A 17,433-nucleotide genomic window follows, 5' to 3' on the forward strand; every position below is an offset into this window, starting at 1 on the left:
ACCACTGAGCAACAGTCCAGTGCTGCTTCTCTGTAGCCCAGGTCAGGCGCTTCTGCCGCTGTTTCTGGTTCAAAAGTGGCTTGACCTGGGGAATGGGGCACCTGTAGCCCATTTCCTGCACACGCCTGTGCACGGTGGCTCTGGATGTTTCTACTCCAGACTCAGTCCACTGCTTCCGCAGGTCCCCCAAGGTCTGTAATCGGCCCTTCTCCACAATCATCCTCAGGGTCCGGTCACCTCTTCTGGTTGTGCAGCGTTTTCTGCCACACTTTTTCCTTCCCACAGACTTCCCACTGAGGTGCCTTGATACAGCACTCTGGGAACAGCCTATTCGCTCAGAAATGTCTTTCTGTGTCTTACCCTCTTGCTTGAGGGTGTCAATGATGGCCTTCTGGACAGCAGTCAGGTCGGCAGTCTTACCCATGATTGCGGTTTTGAGTAATGAACCAGGCTGGGAGTTTTTAAAAGCCTCAGGAATCTTTTGCAGGTGTTTAGAGTTAATTAGTTGATTCAGATGATTAGGTTAAGAGCTCGTTTAGAGTACCTTTTCATGATATGCAAATTTTTTTGAGATAGGAATTTGGGGTTTTCATGAACTGTATGCCAAAATCATCAGTATTAAAACAACAAAAGACCTGAAATATTTCAGTTGGTGTGCAATGAATCTAAAATATATGAAAGTTCAATTATTATCATTACATTATGGAAAATAATCAACTTTATCACAATATGCTAATTATATGAGAAGGACCTGTAGTCAATAGACATAATTTAACTGGTTGAAAAAATTAAAAAATTATTTTCTTCACTCTTGATTGGGTGGGCAGGGCGCACATTTGGGTGGGCAGAGTCCACCCTAAATGCTGCCGGCCCCGCTTGCCATTATGAATCGCCATTCAAAAACATTTTGATAAAGCTGGGTAGGCTATAATTGGGGGAAACATCTAATTTGCCCGAAATGGGTGATAGGTTACACAATTAAGAAAAAACAATGATGGGCCTGTTCATAACTAATTTATATATTTTTTGTAATGTAATGATTATCATGAAATTTTTTAAGAAACCTCAATTTTGTGAGGGGGCCCCGGATAATCTCTTTTTCCTTTTCCTCAGAGCCGTAAAAGACAGCGTCTGGAGCAAGGAGTGATCTTCATAGATGATGAGCCGGAGATGGAGCCCTCAACTCCTCCATGTTGGACCACAGAAACAAACAGCCAGGCTGTTGGTTTTTCCTCTTCATGCTGCGTGAGTACACTCACACATACAGTAGATGCTTAGTGAGTTTTACTGGATTCATAAGCATGCTACTTTGGGCGCTTTCTCACCTGATAGTCCACTTCTAGTTTGCTTCCTTGATTTGCACTAGATGCGACAATGATACATTGGTTAGTTTTTCACCAGATTCGTTAACTTTTTCACACCTAGGGCCACATCCACTAAGAATGGATTCTCTTCCCAGGCAGGACGATGGTGATAATTGTTCTATACTGTTACACACAGATCACAGGTTTTAATCGGTGTCATTGTTTTTAATAAAGCAGCCATTATTAAACAAACCTGAGCTCCATCATTTTCCTATATAAGTACACAACCCACTTTCTGTAGATTTCCCCTATAATATGACTCAATATCATTCAATACAATTCAAGTGTCACCACGTGTGTTGAAGAGAGAGAGGGAGACAGAGAGACAGATAGAGGGGCAGTATAGAAAGATTACACCGCTTTAGTACACAAGATTCATATGCGGTATTTGCTCCACTATATGGCCTGTTGCAAATAGCGCTGGCCTTTGAGGATAAGGTGCTATTTGCAACAAGGCGTAGAGCAATTTTGCACTGGATTTTGAATATTCCCTCATTAATGGATTGGATTTATATAGCGCTTTTTCTAGGCACTCAAAGTGCTTTACAGGGTTCCAGGTTCCATTCATTCACACACAGTCATACTGGTGGGGAAAAAAAAAGACATAAATAAAAATTACTTCAGATTTTATTTTACAGAAGTAATATTCAATTCATTGAACTCATTTAATGAACGCAACGTCAGGGATCTTTCCTTCCGTTTAAATATAATCAAATGAGAGTCTGCTCGGGAGGGGGATTTCTGAGCAGTTTGCCCGCATTTCCCCATTTCAGCTCTGTGGATAGGGAGCTATTTTTTTTCTCTCTCATTTGCACCGGTTTAGTGGCTGATGTCTTAATGTCTCAGTTTTGTTATGTGTGTTTCTTAACCATTACATGAGCCAGCAGGCACAACACAGAGGAAATGTAAATTAAATTGGACCCCTTAATGGTGTTCAGCCTTCATTAATATGATTTATAACTGTGCTCTTCTCCGAATAACATATCAAAAATGAAAATTGTGTGTCCTGGCTTGCTGGTAGGTTAACCAACACATCTCAGTCTAAGGAGCAATCCTTGTTATAAGTTACATGTGTGCTTCACTTGCTACAAGATGTCAAAATGTTTGTTGTGAAAAAGATCCGTTGAACAGATGATGCTGGTAGAATGAAATACAGTTACTTTTTTACAACTTATCTTGTGGTTTTACAATATCAGCAATGTAGTCAATATCACCATTCACTATCACCACTGGGTGGCGGTATACTCCACCACATTGATGAAGTTAATTCATGTCTTAACATACAGGTGGGTGAGTGAGTCATCACAATGCTAATAAGTCCACAAATGCATGATCAATACAAGCAACCTCTCAGTGGAACACACCATTTATCAGCACCAAAAAAATCCAAATCCAGGCACATAAGGTTGGTTACAAAAAATAAAAGGCTATAAAAGTAGTTGCAGGTGTGCACAGGCGAGTGCATGGAATGCAGCATATATAGGCCATCATTTGTCAATCAAACTAAATACTAAGTTGTTTCAATGAGAAAACCCAACCACAGCATATCAAGAGGAGTGTTAAAAAAATTATATATAAGTAAAAGAAAAAAAAGGAGAGAGAAGTTAGCAAAAAAAACCTCCTTTGGAAAATTACCAAGGAAGTACTATAACAAATATGTGAGGTCAGAATCCTCGTTGAGGCCAGGGAAACTGGTGACCGTAAGGAACATCAATACCTGATACTTTTCATGAATTTTTGTTTTTCGATTCCTGTGACTTTGTGTACGATTGTATAATCTGACACTGCTGTGAGTTGAGAGTTGAACGTTCTTGGTTTGATTCAAAGAGTATATCCATTTGTGTGAGACCGTTGTGACAGCCAGATCCGAAGCAGGTGCATGAAATAACATCATGTTCTTAAAGGTATCTAGACGCTGTTTTATCAATGTGCCTTAGTTTCCTCCAGGTCCCAAAGACCAACAGATTAGCCATAACCATTAGACATGCTCAGCCATAGAATGCCGTTGCACAGCTTACAGGAATGCTTGAAGTGCGTCTTAACTTGCCACAGGTGTGTGGCTGGGATTTAGATCGGGCGGATGGTCGGAGGTGGAAAAAGAGGAGGGAAAGTGAAGTCGAAAAAGCGCGTTGGTCTCTGGTTTCCCCGCAGCTACATGACCTGGGCTCCTTTGTGCGGCGAGCGCTGACTGACGGCCTGAATGGGGCCCTTTGAAGCAAGCTCCAGTTTTAATTAAGGGGGTTTGCCTCGCCTGGGCCGCTGATCTGTGAAAGCCACAGGGATAAATATTGAATGGGGTTCACCCGCTGGTTACTGCGCCCAAGGGATAAACAGGTGCTTTGGAGGCAGATACTTTCTAGAGCCCCCTACCTGCACGGTGTGGTCATTTGGAGAGGAGGGGGGTGTTGGGTGTCATGTCTTCGGAGGATATCGGCTATTGAAGCAATCCCTTATTGGAACGAATTCCAAGTCCTGGAAAGCTGTGGAATGAGGAGCAAATTGGCGTCCAGTTAGCGGCGCCAGTGATCCACTGCCCGAGGCCCCTCAGTGCCCTCTGACTGGCCCCCCGGAGTGTGAGATTTCCATCTCTCAGGTGTTGGCAGCAACAGAAGCCGTCCTGTGAATATTGGGAGGTGTTCAGTAACACCACTGACCTCTGTTCTGTGGAGAGCTTTTAGCCGCTGCATACACTTAAGACCGTGGCAGTGTAGGTGCACCAAGGAAACTTGGAACACCTGCGCTAAGTAAACTAAGTAGACCTAAAGAAACTCAATATACCTGAAGAAACGTAGTATACCTGTTCTATACAGTATATATTTCATCATATGCTGTGTCAAGGTGAGACACTGCAGATGAATAGGGTAAAAAAAAGTAACTTATACTGTAGAATCGTGCACATTTTATTTTTTTTACTTTTATTTGAATGATTTTACCCATTTTTTCATACAGACAAAAAACAGAATAATTAGACACATACAATACATACACAACCCCCACCACCCTCCCCCCTCCCTCACATAAACAGACAAGAAATAAAAAATAAATAAAAAAAAGGATGAAATAAGCAAATAAGACAACATAATTAAGAAAATAAGCTATAAATACACACAAAAAAAAAAATAATATAAAAAATAAACAGCAAAAACTAAAACAAAAACTAGGGCAAACCTCTCACGACCACTGCAAGTGGCCAGACATTTCAGGCCCCGATCCCGAAACTATGAGCGTTGCCGGACAGCTCATATCTCAGCCTCTCAACATGCAAAATGCCCACTAGTTCCCTCAACCAAGTGTCGAACTGAGGGGCCAAGTCCGATCTCCACAGCTTCAGAATGCATCTCTTAGCAATTACCATGCCATAGACCATGATTGTGCGTGTATTATGGTCCAGTTTTTCCAAGGCTGCGGAATGTCCAAACAGAGTGGTTTCCGGATCAGGAGTTAAAGAAACATTTAAGACATTAGAATACCATTGAAATACAAGACACCAAAAGTTGTAAAGATTTGGACATTCCCAAAAGTGGTGAGCAAGTGTACCCTCGGCAATCTTACATCTGTTACATAAAGGTGAAAGATCTGGGAAAATGTTATGCAGTTTAACCTTAGAGTAGTGCAATCTAAGTGTGACCTTAAATTGAATTAACTGAAGCCTCAAGTTTTTGATGCTTTTTAGCGCTCCCTCCCAGACATCGTCAGCTATTCCAATGTTTAAGTCTTTTTCCCAGGCTTGCTTTATTTTTAAAGTGGATTTGTCCTACCGGTCTAAAAATATTCCCACAAAAGATGAAATCAGGTTTTTAGCTTCTGTTGAGCCTAGCAAAGTTTTGGACAATGAATCATCTGCGTGCAGGGACTCAAAGGATGGTATATTCTGTCTGACATAATTCCTCACCTGAAGAATTGAGCTTTCGACAGTGAAAACTTTGATACTAGCTGATCAAAGTGATTACTTACATTTAAACAATTATGTTTTGTATAAATTATTTGGCGATATCTGACTTATTGCGTGTTAATTTGCATCTCTTTAAGAACCAAAAGTCTAGATGTTTGATAAAGACAGAGTTACAATCTTAATTTAATTTTTTCAACACATTAGTGTCAAAGATTTTACTGAACAGATTTTGGATAAAGCTTTTTTCATTTATAAATCAAATAATACTATGAACAGGTCTTTAAAAATGCATCTCTGGCATGTTTTTAAGAAGACAATGTATAACAAATCAGCCAAAACATATGAACAAATCTTTCTGTAATAACCTTCAGAATAGTGCTAAGAATGATGATGGAATGTTTAGTAGATGTAAGTGCTTAGAAGTTGAGATTTTTGGATCAGAGTATTGAAAAAAACTAATGCTGAGATAATGGTCCTTAAAGATGGTTGTACTGTATAGGAGAAATATACAGACGCAAACAGACAAGGTTTAATCAAATAAACACCTGAATGTACGTTTTGCACCTTTTATTTATACTTAAATAAAACTAACACTTATGATTGAAGACATGTCATGGAAGCAAAATAGTCCAAAATCTCAAAGTTGACCATGTTTTTGCCTGCAGTGCCTCGCCTTAATAAGAAAGCACTTCCTATGTGTGGACAAAGGGAATGCTTTGTCATTGCTAGCAGCATCCAAGCAGCAACACCAGTGGAATTGTTCTGTGCTGAAATAACCGGTATGTTCCTGTTACGAGCAGAGCTGGCGTCCCGTTTGCCCCTTCTGCCAGTTATCTACATTCCTTTCTTGGGGGTGTCTGCTCTGAGCGGAGGGGCCAGGCTTGAAACCTTGTTGTCCTGGTATCTCGGTGGAGGCAGAGGCGCGTAAAAGGATACTCTTGTGTCAGCTGTTTCCTGCTGTGGCTTCTGACAAGGGCCTCTATTCATCAGCAGGGCCCTTCTACACTGGCCCCAGCCCACCCCCTCCTCCCCCCACCTGCCAATGAATAAGTAATTATTGGCCATCTTGGGGCAGGGTATTTGGACAGCTCTATTTAATGTGGCAGCAGCAGGTAAGGTGATCGGGCTTAGGGCCCAGGCCGTGGAGCGTTACTGTTCCAAGCGGAGAAAGGTAACCTGAACTGGTGTTGGGGCCCCGCATCACCTCTGTTTATTTTTCACATGGGCTCAGGGCTCGTTATCCCTCTTAACTGTGAGAGGCAGCTCTCTAAGGGCTCCCTATGGCCTACACTCCATCACACATTGTAATATTTGATGGGCAAACATGCTTGGAAAATCTGAGCCGCCGGGTAACCGGAGCTGCCCGTCTGTCATCAGAAGTGCTACCTTCTGATCCCCATCATAACTAGCAGTGTGTGACAACACATACCATTCATTCTTACGTGGAATCATTCAGCTCATTTGTTAAGGATTTAGATATAAAAATGTTAGCCAAACTTGTGACGTGTGTTTTTCGATATTAATAATAATATGCTAATCTCTGAAGAAATTGGCCAGAGACTAAATATAATATGATGCAGTGCACAAAGAAGGCGTTTCCGCTACATAGTGTCCATGAGGATAAGATGATCTCCACCCGATATGTAATATTATATTTCACTCTCAGTGTCTGTGTATATCATGCTATAGTTAATTAAAAAAAATAGTTTATCATGACCAGTCTGTACTGCCAAAAAGCAGATCCGTTCAATCATCTATTGTAAAGCCCTATTTAACTTAGTACAACAAGTGTGGCATAAGGATGCCTCTTAAATGTTATAATGAACTTGATGAATGTAGATCATAATTGGCTGCTAGTGATATTAATTGACACCAAGACTTGACGTCTATTGCAGTTTTCACCCTTCATTATGTTGTACATATATTTAATTCCATTGTCACGTATCTATAAAGCACCTTTTCCACCATAGGGTCAATCAGGAACTGGATTAATCCCACTTTTCTTTAGCTCTTACAACTCCTCTGTTACAGATCTTAGTGGTTTGTCTAGTTGTCTCCTACACAAACATAGCAACTGGGAAGTCACTAAAGATCCACCCTAGTCCTTCAAGTAATTCTCAGTTGTTCATATTTGAATCAAATGTTCACAATGTAAGAGCTTAACCTTGTTACATCAGTGATTCTTGAGAACCGGGACAAAAGGCTGGGACAAAGTGTAACTGCTGTTATCTTTAAAAATTAAAATATTTAAAATTGTAGCTGTTATTAGGGATTAAGAATATAATGTCTGGAGCACAAATATCCCCTTAAATTTAATTTTATTATTATCATGTCAAATTTATGACACTTGTTCTCTTCTCATGACGTCAAAAACAGTGTGTCCACAGAGAAGGTTTCAATCTTTCATATGCAATAAAACCTATTAAAAATGTACTTTAATGATTAAAAAGTTTTTTCATCAAAGGCAACACTAAATAATCTCTCATATCAATAATTTTTTTTTCTACAACACATTCATGTTTTATAAGGTTCCTAAGTGGGGGGACACTTTGTCACCACCGTCAGACATTTCATTAAAATGTAATAAAATCAGGCAATATGAGGGGCAGCTGTCTCCGTGAAGGACCTATTGTCACAAGCTATCTGTGCAGAGTACATTAGAGTCAGACAGGCTCCGATAAGTGTTGTAGTTTTAGAATATTTTACATTCCAAATCTTCAAAGTCATGCGTCACAACCATGATATGTCAACACCGACTTACAATTTCTGAAGAAGTTATTTGAAATGTTTCCATAATTTCATATTCCTGAAGTAGTTCATACTAGCACCAATCATCAACAGAAAAAATATATGGCTAACTAGATTAATTCCATTTGTTTTGTTTAAGAAACGTTAAATATGTCAACACCATCACAGGTCAACTCTGTCAGATTTCCTGTCTGACGGTGGTGACATTCAATGCGACGGCATTATATTTGGGTGGTTTTCAAGTTATTATAATTATATTAACCTTCAGTGCATCTTAGGCCCTTTTTGGTACATTTTGTTTTTTCATTTCACAACTGCTGAGGCTGTGTTCATGCAAATGGCTTCATATTTGGTCAAGGCTAATGTTTTCTGACCAATTTATGAATTTTATCCTCAATTCATTAATTTACACTATAATGCACTGTATATTATTTTTCCTCACACTCAGCCTCCTTGGCCAAAACGGCACCTCATTGACTCCCATTCAAACGACATTTTTTGACCCTTCTGCCAATAGCTGATAGAAACCAGATTTTTTTTGTTTTGTTTTATTTCCTTGCACTAATGTCTTGAAAATTTAAATTTTTTATGTTTTTTTTTTTTTAATTGCATCGGTTTTCTCTCATATACCATTGGTTTTAATTACAGGCTGAGATTTAATATTGCTCTCCTCTGCTACTAGCCACTGCAGGCCACATGAATAAATTGTTTCAGCTAAAATGCTCTCTCTGTATTCTTAGTGATGGCATAGTATAGTATAGATGTGTTTTTCGACAAATAAGTGTGTGTGCGTGTCTGTGTGTGTATCCAAACACGGACACTCAAATTCACATAGAGAAAAACAGTTCAGTGTAAATCCATAAAAACTGCATGTGTTGATCCCATGGTCAATTGAGGTTAAATACATGAATTTGGTAATATTAGACATTCATCCTGTTCTTATACCTTGAAATTTTACATTTTTACTATTTTACAGCTGATGCGTGAATTTCATCCTTATAGGCCTGAAGAGCAAAGATACCCCTAGTGGAAACGAGGGAACTGTGATTCATTTTGTATTGTTATCAGTTGTAAAGGCTATAGGCAGGACTTAATTCATAAAACATCTGAAAAAATCATAAAAATATAAAATTTCAAGTTATAAGAGCAGGATGAATGTGTAATATTACCATGTTCACAAACGTATCCTCAATTAACCATGGGATCGAAACATGCTGTTTTCATGGATTTACATTGAGCTGTATTTCTATGTGAATTTCACTATCTGTTATTTGATACACACACAGGCACACATATTCACAAATACATATTTGTTGAAATACACATATACACTACTCTATGCTATTATGAAGAACCCAGACAGGGCATGTTATCTCAAATATTTTATTCATGTAGCCTGCAGTGGCCTAAGTAGCAAGGGAGTGCAAATTTACATTTTAGCCTGTAGTTGAAACACTGGCATATGTGTGAAATTAGCAACAACTAGTAAAAAACACAAAAAATGGAAAATGTCAAGACATTAGTACAAGGAACCAAAAGAATAATAAAAAAATCAGTTTCTCTCATCTTTTGGCAGCAGGGTCAAAAAGTGTGGTTTTAATAGAATTCTGTGTGCCGTACAATGGCCCTTAATGGAGGGCACATTTTAAATCTTAAATAGCAAAAAGAATAGAAATGCATTCAATTCAATATTATTGTTAATTCTTGACATCTATCACACTCTTCTAATCCCACTCAAAAAAATCCAATTTAGACTAATTATTATTTAGCTTTTTACTTTTTGTGTTTTTTCTTTAAAAAATACGAGTGACTTTTTCTAAAACAACTGTAATTTAAAGGGTTAAAATCCTTAAAATAAAGATGAATATGGTTTGTATGGTGAGGACTCGAGTTGAAAAAGAAAGTTATAAAAAAAAATTGTGGAAAAATACATTCATGTTATTTTTATCTACATATCAATTCAAAGTGACATCTTAAGCGCCGAAGGAGGCTGAGTGTGAGTCTTTTTTTAAATCTTAGATATAAAAAAATATAAAAATGCATTCAAATCAATTTCATTGCACATTGTTTACATCTATCACACTCTTACAATCCCCCTCAAAAAAATCCAATTCAGACTAATTATTTAGCTTTTAATTGATATTTTGTGTTTTTCCATTAAAAAAAACGAGTGACTTTTCCTAAAACAACTGTAATTTAAAGGGTTAAAATCCTTAAAATAAAGATGAATATGGTTTGTATGGTGAGGACTCGAGTTGAAAAAGAAAGTTATAAAAAAGAATTGGTGGAAAAATACATTCATGTTATTTTTATCTACATATCAATCCAAAGTGACATCTTAAGCGCCGAAGGAGGCTGAGTGTGAGTCTTTTTTTAAATCTTAGATATAAAAAAATATAAAAATGCATTCAAATCAATTTCATTGCACATTTTTTACATCTATCACACTCTTACAATCCCCCTCAAAAAAATCCAATTCAGACTAATTATTTAGCTTTTAATTGATATTTTGTGTTTTTCCATTAAAAAAAACGAGTGACTTTTTCTAAAACAACTGTAATTTAAAGGGTTAAAATCCTTAAAATAAAGATGAATATGGTTTGTATGGTGAGGACTCGAGTTGAAAAAGAAAGTTGTAAAAAAAAATTGGTGGAAAAATACATTCATGTTATTTTTATCTACATATCAATCCAAAGTGACATCTTAAGCGCCGAAGGAGGCAGAGTGTGATTTTTTTTTAAGGATGCACTGAAGGTTAAATACAGAAATAGGCTTTATTTTTTCTAATAGGGGAGAGTGGCCTAAGTTGTGCAACTTTTCACTCAAAGTGACTTTAAAGTAAGGCCTTGACAGTAAAGTCTCCAACTCAAATATGTACATATATTTTAGGGTGTTGTGCATCCCAGGCAATAAAAACTTTGGATCTGGAATAAACTGTTGAAGGAATATAGTTTTTGGAAAAAAAGTTGTCTTGTGGCACAACTTGCCCCCGGTGTGGTGTAAGTTGTGCCGTTGGAGAGAATACCATGGGGTAAATTGTGCCATTGATATATATCTCATAAACTGTAATGCAAGATAAATCCATTAGACAATCACTTATTTAAGGTGTATTTAAAGTAAATAAAGTAAATATTTTACAAAGATTGAAGACAATTTTCTTAAACAAGGCCTAGCAGATCTAATGGTTTTACCTGCAAAAGCTCACAATGACAAAGTCACCATCATCATCTTTCTGGCCATCTGAACTCTCATCAGTGGTGTCGTTAAGTGGAATGGAGATGCCACTCTCTTCTGAGCTACTGTAGACAATCACTTTCTTTTGGTGACCAGTGTATACAGCCATGCCAATGGCACAACTCTCAGAAATGTACTTTGCACTAGCTGCTCCGCCCTTGTAGAACCAACTGTCACCTGGCATATGCGATTCCCCCTCCATTTCTGCCTTTAAATCAAGGCTCAAAACCCATCTGTACACCCTGGTTTTTCCTCCCCATTAACTATCTTACCTCTGCACTACTATCTTTGTTTATATGTGGATGTCTGGGCTTTATGACTTTTATTTTGGTTATTGTTATTTTACCTTAATTTTTTACCTACTGAATGCACTATGTTCAGCACTTTGGACAGTGCAAACTGTTATAAATGTGCTATTATAAATACATTTTACTTACTTACTTACTTACTTACTTATAACTCACCCCAGGCCCTCTGGCACAAATCACCCCAACCCCAGAATTTTGGATGATAAGCATGATGCAGGAGTTTAGGGCTGACATTGTGCTCACTATATAGACACAAAGTGTAGCATACTAAAGCACTAAAACATGTGTCAAATGTTTTCAAACGTGTTTATAATTGTTCAGACACAATAATCAAAAAACCTTGATCATGGAAATTTTACTTTGAAAGGCAAAAAACAGTTTTTTGAGCTTAAATGTGCTTATATCTTATTCCATGTTTCTCCCTTCTTTACAGGATGAGTTAAATGGATGGCTCTTCTTAAATATGTGGTCACATTTCCAATTTCTTTTATGGTTTTCTAGAAACAAGGGGTGGCACAACTTCCCCACCGGCACAATTTAGGCCACTCTCCCCTACTTCTATACTATACTATATGTCTTATAATAAGACGTTAACATTGCCTTTTAAGCTTTAAGTGTAGGAAGTGTTTTTTCTCTGCCAGAGGGCATTGATTGATGTTATTTAAACTAATGTATCGTGTGCCATCGGTGTATGAGTGTGTGTATGAATGGGTGAATGTGGTAAGATATGTAAAGCGCTTTGGGGCTGAGAAAATCGGCTAGAAAAGCGCTATATAAGTCAAGTCCATTTACCATTTACCATTTAATGTACAACATGTTTTAATAAACATACTGTAGCACAGAAAACAAGAGTAAAAAATGAGAACGAAAATAAATAGTTAAGTTAATGATTTAAAAAATACATTCTGCAAAACCTACACTGATCTCACCAAAACCAGTGAATTTGTACATAATATAATTTTTTTCATTGACACAATTAAATTTGCAAGGAAGAAAACGGTAATTCAATCTTAAGTATCTGTTACAATCATTTATTTTTCAAATAACCTTTTTCTATAAGTGCGCTCTCGATAAATTACCTCTATTACTACTACTGTTTACTACTGAGAATATTGATATTACAGTTCCAATGCTGTGATTGGATGGCGTCTGCTAGCCATTGAATGGTCAAATAGAACACCACTTAAAAGAGCTCAACACATAAGCAGGATCAGTTTCATAAGCATTGCTGGCTAAACTTTGCCTGTGAAGGGGGGGGGGGAGAGGAGAATCCACCACGTCACCGGATGAACGATTATGAAGCAGCTAGATTTTCTCAGTGACCACAATGGCGGCCTATCATCTTTCAGATTCAAAAGGTCACCAGGCGCAGAGTGACAGCACTCCTTATGTATGGATACACATTCTTTATGCATCTCCATGTGTTTTTCAAAAGGGGTATACAAAACCGTCTGTCAGAAAGCCTATTCAGACAGTGGATAATAGTGATAGCTTTGTGTATCAATATTGACTGAAGAGATAAATGTAGTTTAACATTCACGTTATCTAGAAAATAACCATCAAATGAGAGTAACATTTTCTCCAAGTTGAATGTTGCGCGTGTATGTAGGATGTTAGTGAGTGATTTATTTGAAACTTAAAAACAAAATGACAAATTAAAGATAAGGTAAGTAATTTGATAACAGTGGCTTTATAAATAAATAAGTAGCACTGCTGGTTTGGTCTCGGAAATAGAAGGGCAGCCAGCCTTATCATTAATTAAACCATTCATGTGCACGTATGTGTTGTTGTAACCATAGCGGGAAGAGGTTGAGTGGTTGGTATCAGATACTGTCCCATAGATTTAATGGCACAAACGCACCAATTATCCTGGTTGTACAGTCTGTGTCACATCACCAAATATACTGTATATCGGATGATGTGGTGATTATGAATACAGTATTAGCCATAGGCGTAGTAGATTTCTGGCGGGGGGGGGGGCTGGGTGCAGGGAATATATCCCCCTCAACATTTTATTTGTCCCCCTAAAAATACAACTCCCTCTCCCTAAAGAGGACAAAATACCAGTCCAGGGGTCAAAACATCTTACCTGTACATTTATAATTCCCAACTATTTCTAACAACCCTCAAGTGGACCATACCATCTTAAACTTGCTGACCTATCATTGCGGAAGGCAATGCAGCTTGTGTAGTAACTAGTGGTGGGCCGATAACGGCGTTAACGTGCTGCGTTAACGCCAGACTCTTATCGGCGATAAAAAAAATATCGCCGTTAATCTCTTGTTCCTCTTATTTTAGCGCGGATATATACCTGGCCGAATTGCACTGTAGTGCACGAGTCAGAACGAGTCCGACTTCGCACCTGTGTAGCCTACCACATCAAACGTAACGTGCTGACATGGATGCAGCTAGGAAGCCGCCGGGTTTGCTTCAGGGAAAATGTATTTTTAAGAAGCTTCCCAATGGAAACCTCGACAAGACCAAGGTTGTAGGAGTTCTAACAGTCTGTGCTCTCGGAAGCGGCCGGGGCATGCGTGTGTGCAATGGGAGAGCTTTGTGTGGAGAGAAAAAAAAGAGGCAAGGGAAATCGCCAAAGCCAATGCATAGCCTCGACTCATTAAAGGTTGAAAATCACTGAATTACACAACATGTAGGCTAGCCTATGGCTTAAGGCTATGGAAATCATTATGGAAACAATATTTTTTTTTATCAGTGATAGCTCAGCTGATCTCGTTGCTATAGAGACCACGTCCGTCCGCTTTGTTTGACAACTGACAGAGCTGCCAAGTCTCACCCTTTTGGCCGTGAGACACACTCATATCAACCAGCTCACACTCTCACACGCTAGCCTACAACTCAAATTTCTCACGCGGAGAAGTTAATCCCCAAAATAACGATTGTTTTGCGGGACTTTTATTTTGACAGTCTTATATTGAAAAGCTAACGGACATGAGTTCCGTGACATCCTCTTTCTGCACGCAAGTTAACTTGATGCATTAGGTGTGCACCTGCACAGGAGATGAGCCCCTGGTCTGATGCGCCACCTGGCTTGAGAAACACGTTCTCAAAGACTTACTTTGAGTCATTATTTAGGAGCACACACATATTATGAATGAATTCAAATGAGACATTTTAATCTAGATTAATCTAGATTAATTCCAAAATTAATCTAGATTAATCTAGATTAAAAAAATTAATCTATGCCCACCTCTAGTAGTAACGCAAGTAGCTACTGTAGCAGCTTGTTACGCCCCAATATACTTAACTTTCTTAACTTTAATATTTCTGAATAAAGATTGTGTCCATTGTAAAATATAAATATATAAATAATGACTGGCCTAATCCCTTATGTTAAAGAGAAAGATGTGATTTCTTGTGATTTTGACTGCCAAGTCTTTTTTTGTAGATTTAAGCTTTGGATACGAATGATTTAACAAGGTCTAATTCTCTAATACACTAGTTGTTAAGATGTACATGCTTCCTAAAAAAACATCCCAAAACACATGTGATATGTCAACATGTCTGTTCTCTGATGGCTGTAAAGGACTGTATTGTCAGCATATACATTATAGTTGTTGGTATTAAGCCATTACCAGAAGAATTGGCCCTGCGTTCTAATACCCATACTTTCTGACATTTATTATGGTAGAAAAAAAGATTTAGAATGTCCCAACTCTTCTGGTTGATTAAGTATGCTTAAAAATACCGAGATGTCTATTACATCCGGCCGAGATTTTTAGTGTGAAATCAGCATGCCATTTGGGTGATTCTGACCCACAATCCAGTGCGCACCGGAAGTGACTTCACATCGAGGGAGCCTCCTTATGAAAACAACCAGGGATGCAACGGATATAAAGCAAGGCCATGGCGCAACATTATGATGAAATAAATAAGTAAAGTGTGTCCCAATTGTAGCATACTGACCGCAATTGCTCAGATGTAGTATGTAGAATAGAAAAAAGAAACGGTTTGAGATTTTGAACGCAGTGCGGGATTCAACTGCAGTATGCACTGAGATGTTGTTAAAGGTTCAGTAAGCAGAATGGTCAGTTTAGCTAACTTCCTGTCAGTGAGTGCAGTTAGCACTCCCCTCCCTCGTCCCCACGTCACCACATTAATGCACTGTGGTCTTCAAGCAGCGAGTTATCTTGCCAAAAAAAACATCAAAACAGACATTGGGAAGGATTTTTACCTGCTCCGCCATTGTAGGCGCATACACATTCACCCATCTGTCGCTCTGCACGTGCACCGGCAGTGAGACGGGTGCCGGTTTGTAGCGTTCTCTCTTCTGATTGGTTATCCGTAGTGGAATCCCCGAAAAGTTTATTCGCCGATTACATGCAGAGTGGTTGACTTAGAGATCGGCTTTATGAAACTCGCACACTATATAAGTGATCACTGTAAGAATATAGAGCGATTTAACACCAATATTAACATAAATAAATCGCTTACTTCACCTTTAATGTAATGTTGTAAACCAGTGGCGAATCACCATCTCAGTATGTTACTTTTCCTTCCCCAGTCCCCTGAAGCCTGCTCCCGCTGCCTGTGTGCTTCCACCAAAGACGCCATGAAGGAAAAAGAAAAAGAGGGAAAAAGGAAGATTCCCAAGATTTTCTTTGGCACGCGCACACACAAACAGATCACGCAGATCACCCACGAGCTGAAGCGCACCGTCTACTCCAACGTGCCCATGACCATCTTATCCAGCAGAGATCACACCTGTGTCAACTCCGATGTGGCGCCACATTTCAACCGCAACGAGCTCTGCAAGGACCTGCGGGAGGCCAAAGATGTGAGAATGAACTCTGACACACACAAATACATTCACATTAAAACCTATGTTTATGTTTTGTGTTTTACCCCCACCTTCAGTCTGTCATTTTGCTATCAAATTAAGCCCTCATTGAGCAGCAGCAGTGGTCAACGTGAATACATACATATCATGACCTTTCCTGCAACAAGTACAACATATTTAACTAGAAAATCCCGCGGAGATTTTGAAAGTACGGGCCCCCCTGCGCAGGCCGCCAATCCCCGCGTGGGCGGCGTCCCGCCCGTCGGCTGGCCCCGAAAGCTTCTACGTACCTCCGGTGTGCGGGGCGTGGCCTCTCAAACTTTCTTCAGTCGGGGCTTAATAACAGCGCCCCCTAGCGGAAATTAAAAAAACTGTCCGAGAGGCTATATTGTAGAGCACCATGAGCTGTACAAGTGTAATACAGGGCAATCAGAGTCAGGGGGCATTTGTGGCGCCCCCTATGGGTTAATCTCGATAAGCTTCGAGGGACATGCTACCACATGACTTCTGCACATACCCAGCAAGTTTGATGATGATGAGGATCTATGGTTAAGGAGTTATGGCCAATTTGATAATAAGCCCCGCCCCTGCGTAAACATTTTGGGCAATGGCGGCGAAAAAAATAATCATGGCTGACCCCTATGGCCCGAGAGGCTATAAAGGTAAAGGGGAGGAGCCTAACGCGGTAAAGGGGAGGAGCTTAGGGAGGAGCCTAACACTGTAAAGGGGAGGAGCCTAATGTGGTAAGGGGGAGGAGCCTAACACTGCAAGGGGAGGGGCCTAATGATGTAAAGAGGAGGAGCCTAACATGGTAAGGGGAGGAGTATAACGGGGTAAATGGGAGGAGCCTAATGATGTAAAGGGGAGGAGTCTAACTGGGTAAAGGGGAGGAGCCTAATGGGGTAAAGGGGAGGAGTCTAACACGGTAAAGGGGAGGAGCCTAACGGGGTAAGGGGAGGAGTCTAAAGGGGGTAAATGGGGGGAGCCTAATGATGTAAAGGGGAGGAGCCTAAAGTGGTAAAGGGGAGGAGTCAAATGATGTAAAGGGGAGGAGCCTAAATTGGTAAATGGGAGGAGTCAAATGATGTA

At 39.4% G+C, this 17,433-nt stretch overlaps 1 protein-coding gene across 2 annotated transcripts in view; it reads left to right on the forward strand.

The window, feature by feature from the left end:
- Positions 1-17,433, forward strand: part of brip1 (BRCA1 interacting helicase 1) — a 90,604-nt gene that overhangs the window by 7,984 nt on the left and 65,187 nt on the right. For both annotated transcript variants that reach the window (XM_080053731.1, XM_080053730.1), the window contains exons 6-7: positions 1,114-1,245; positions 16,069-16,341. In XM_080053731.1, coding sequence (XP_079909857.1) covers positions 1,114-1,245; positions 16,069-16,341 — 405 coding nt within the window. The remainder of the gene's footprint in view (positions 1-1,113; positions 1,246-16,068; positions 16,342-17,433) is intronic.

The sequence above is a fragment of the Ammodytes marinus genome (genome assembly GCF_949987685.1).
Source record: "Ammodytes marinus genome assembly, chromosome: 3".
NCBI lineage: Eukaryota > Metazoa > Chordata > Actinopteri > Uranoscopiformes > Ammodytidae > Ammodytes > Ammodytes marinus.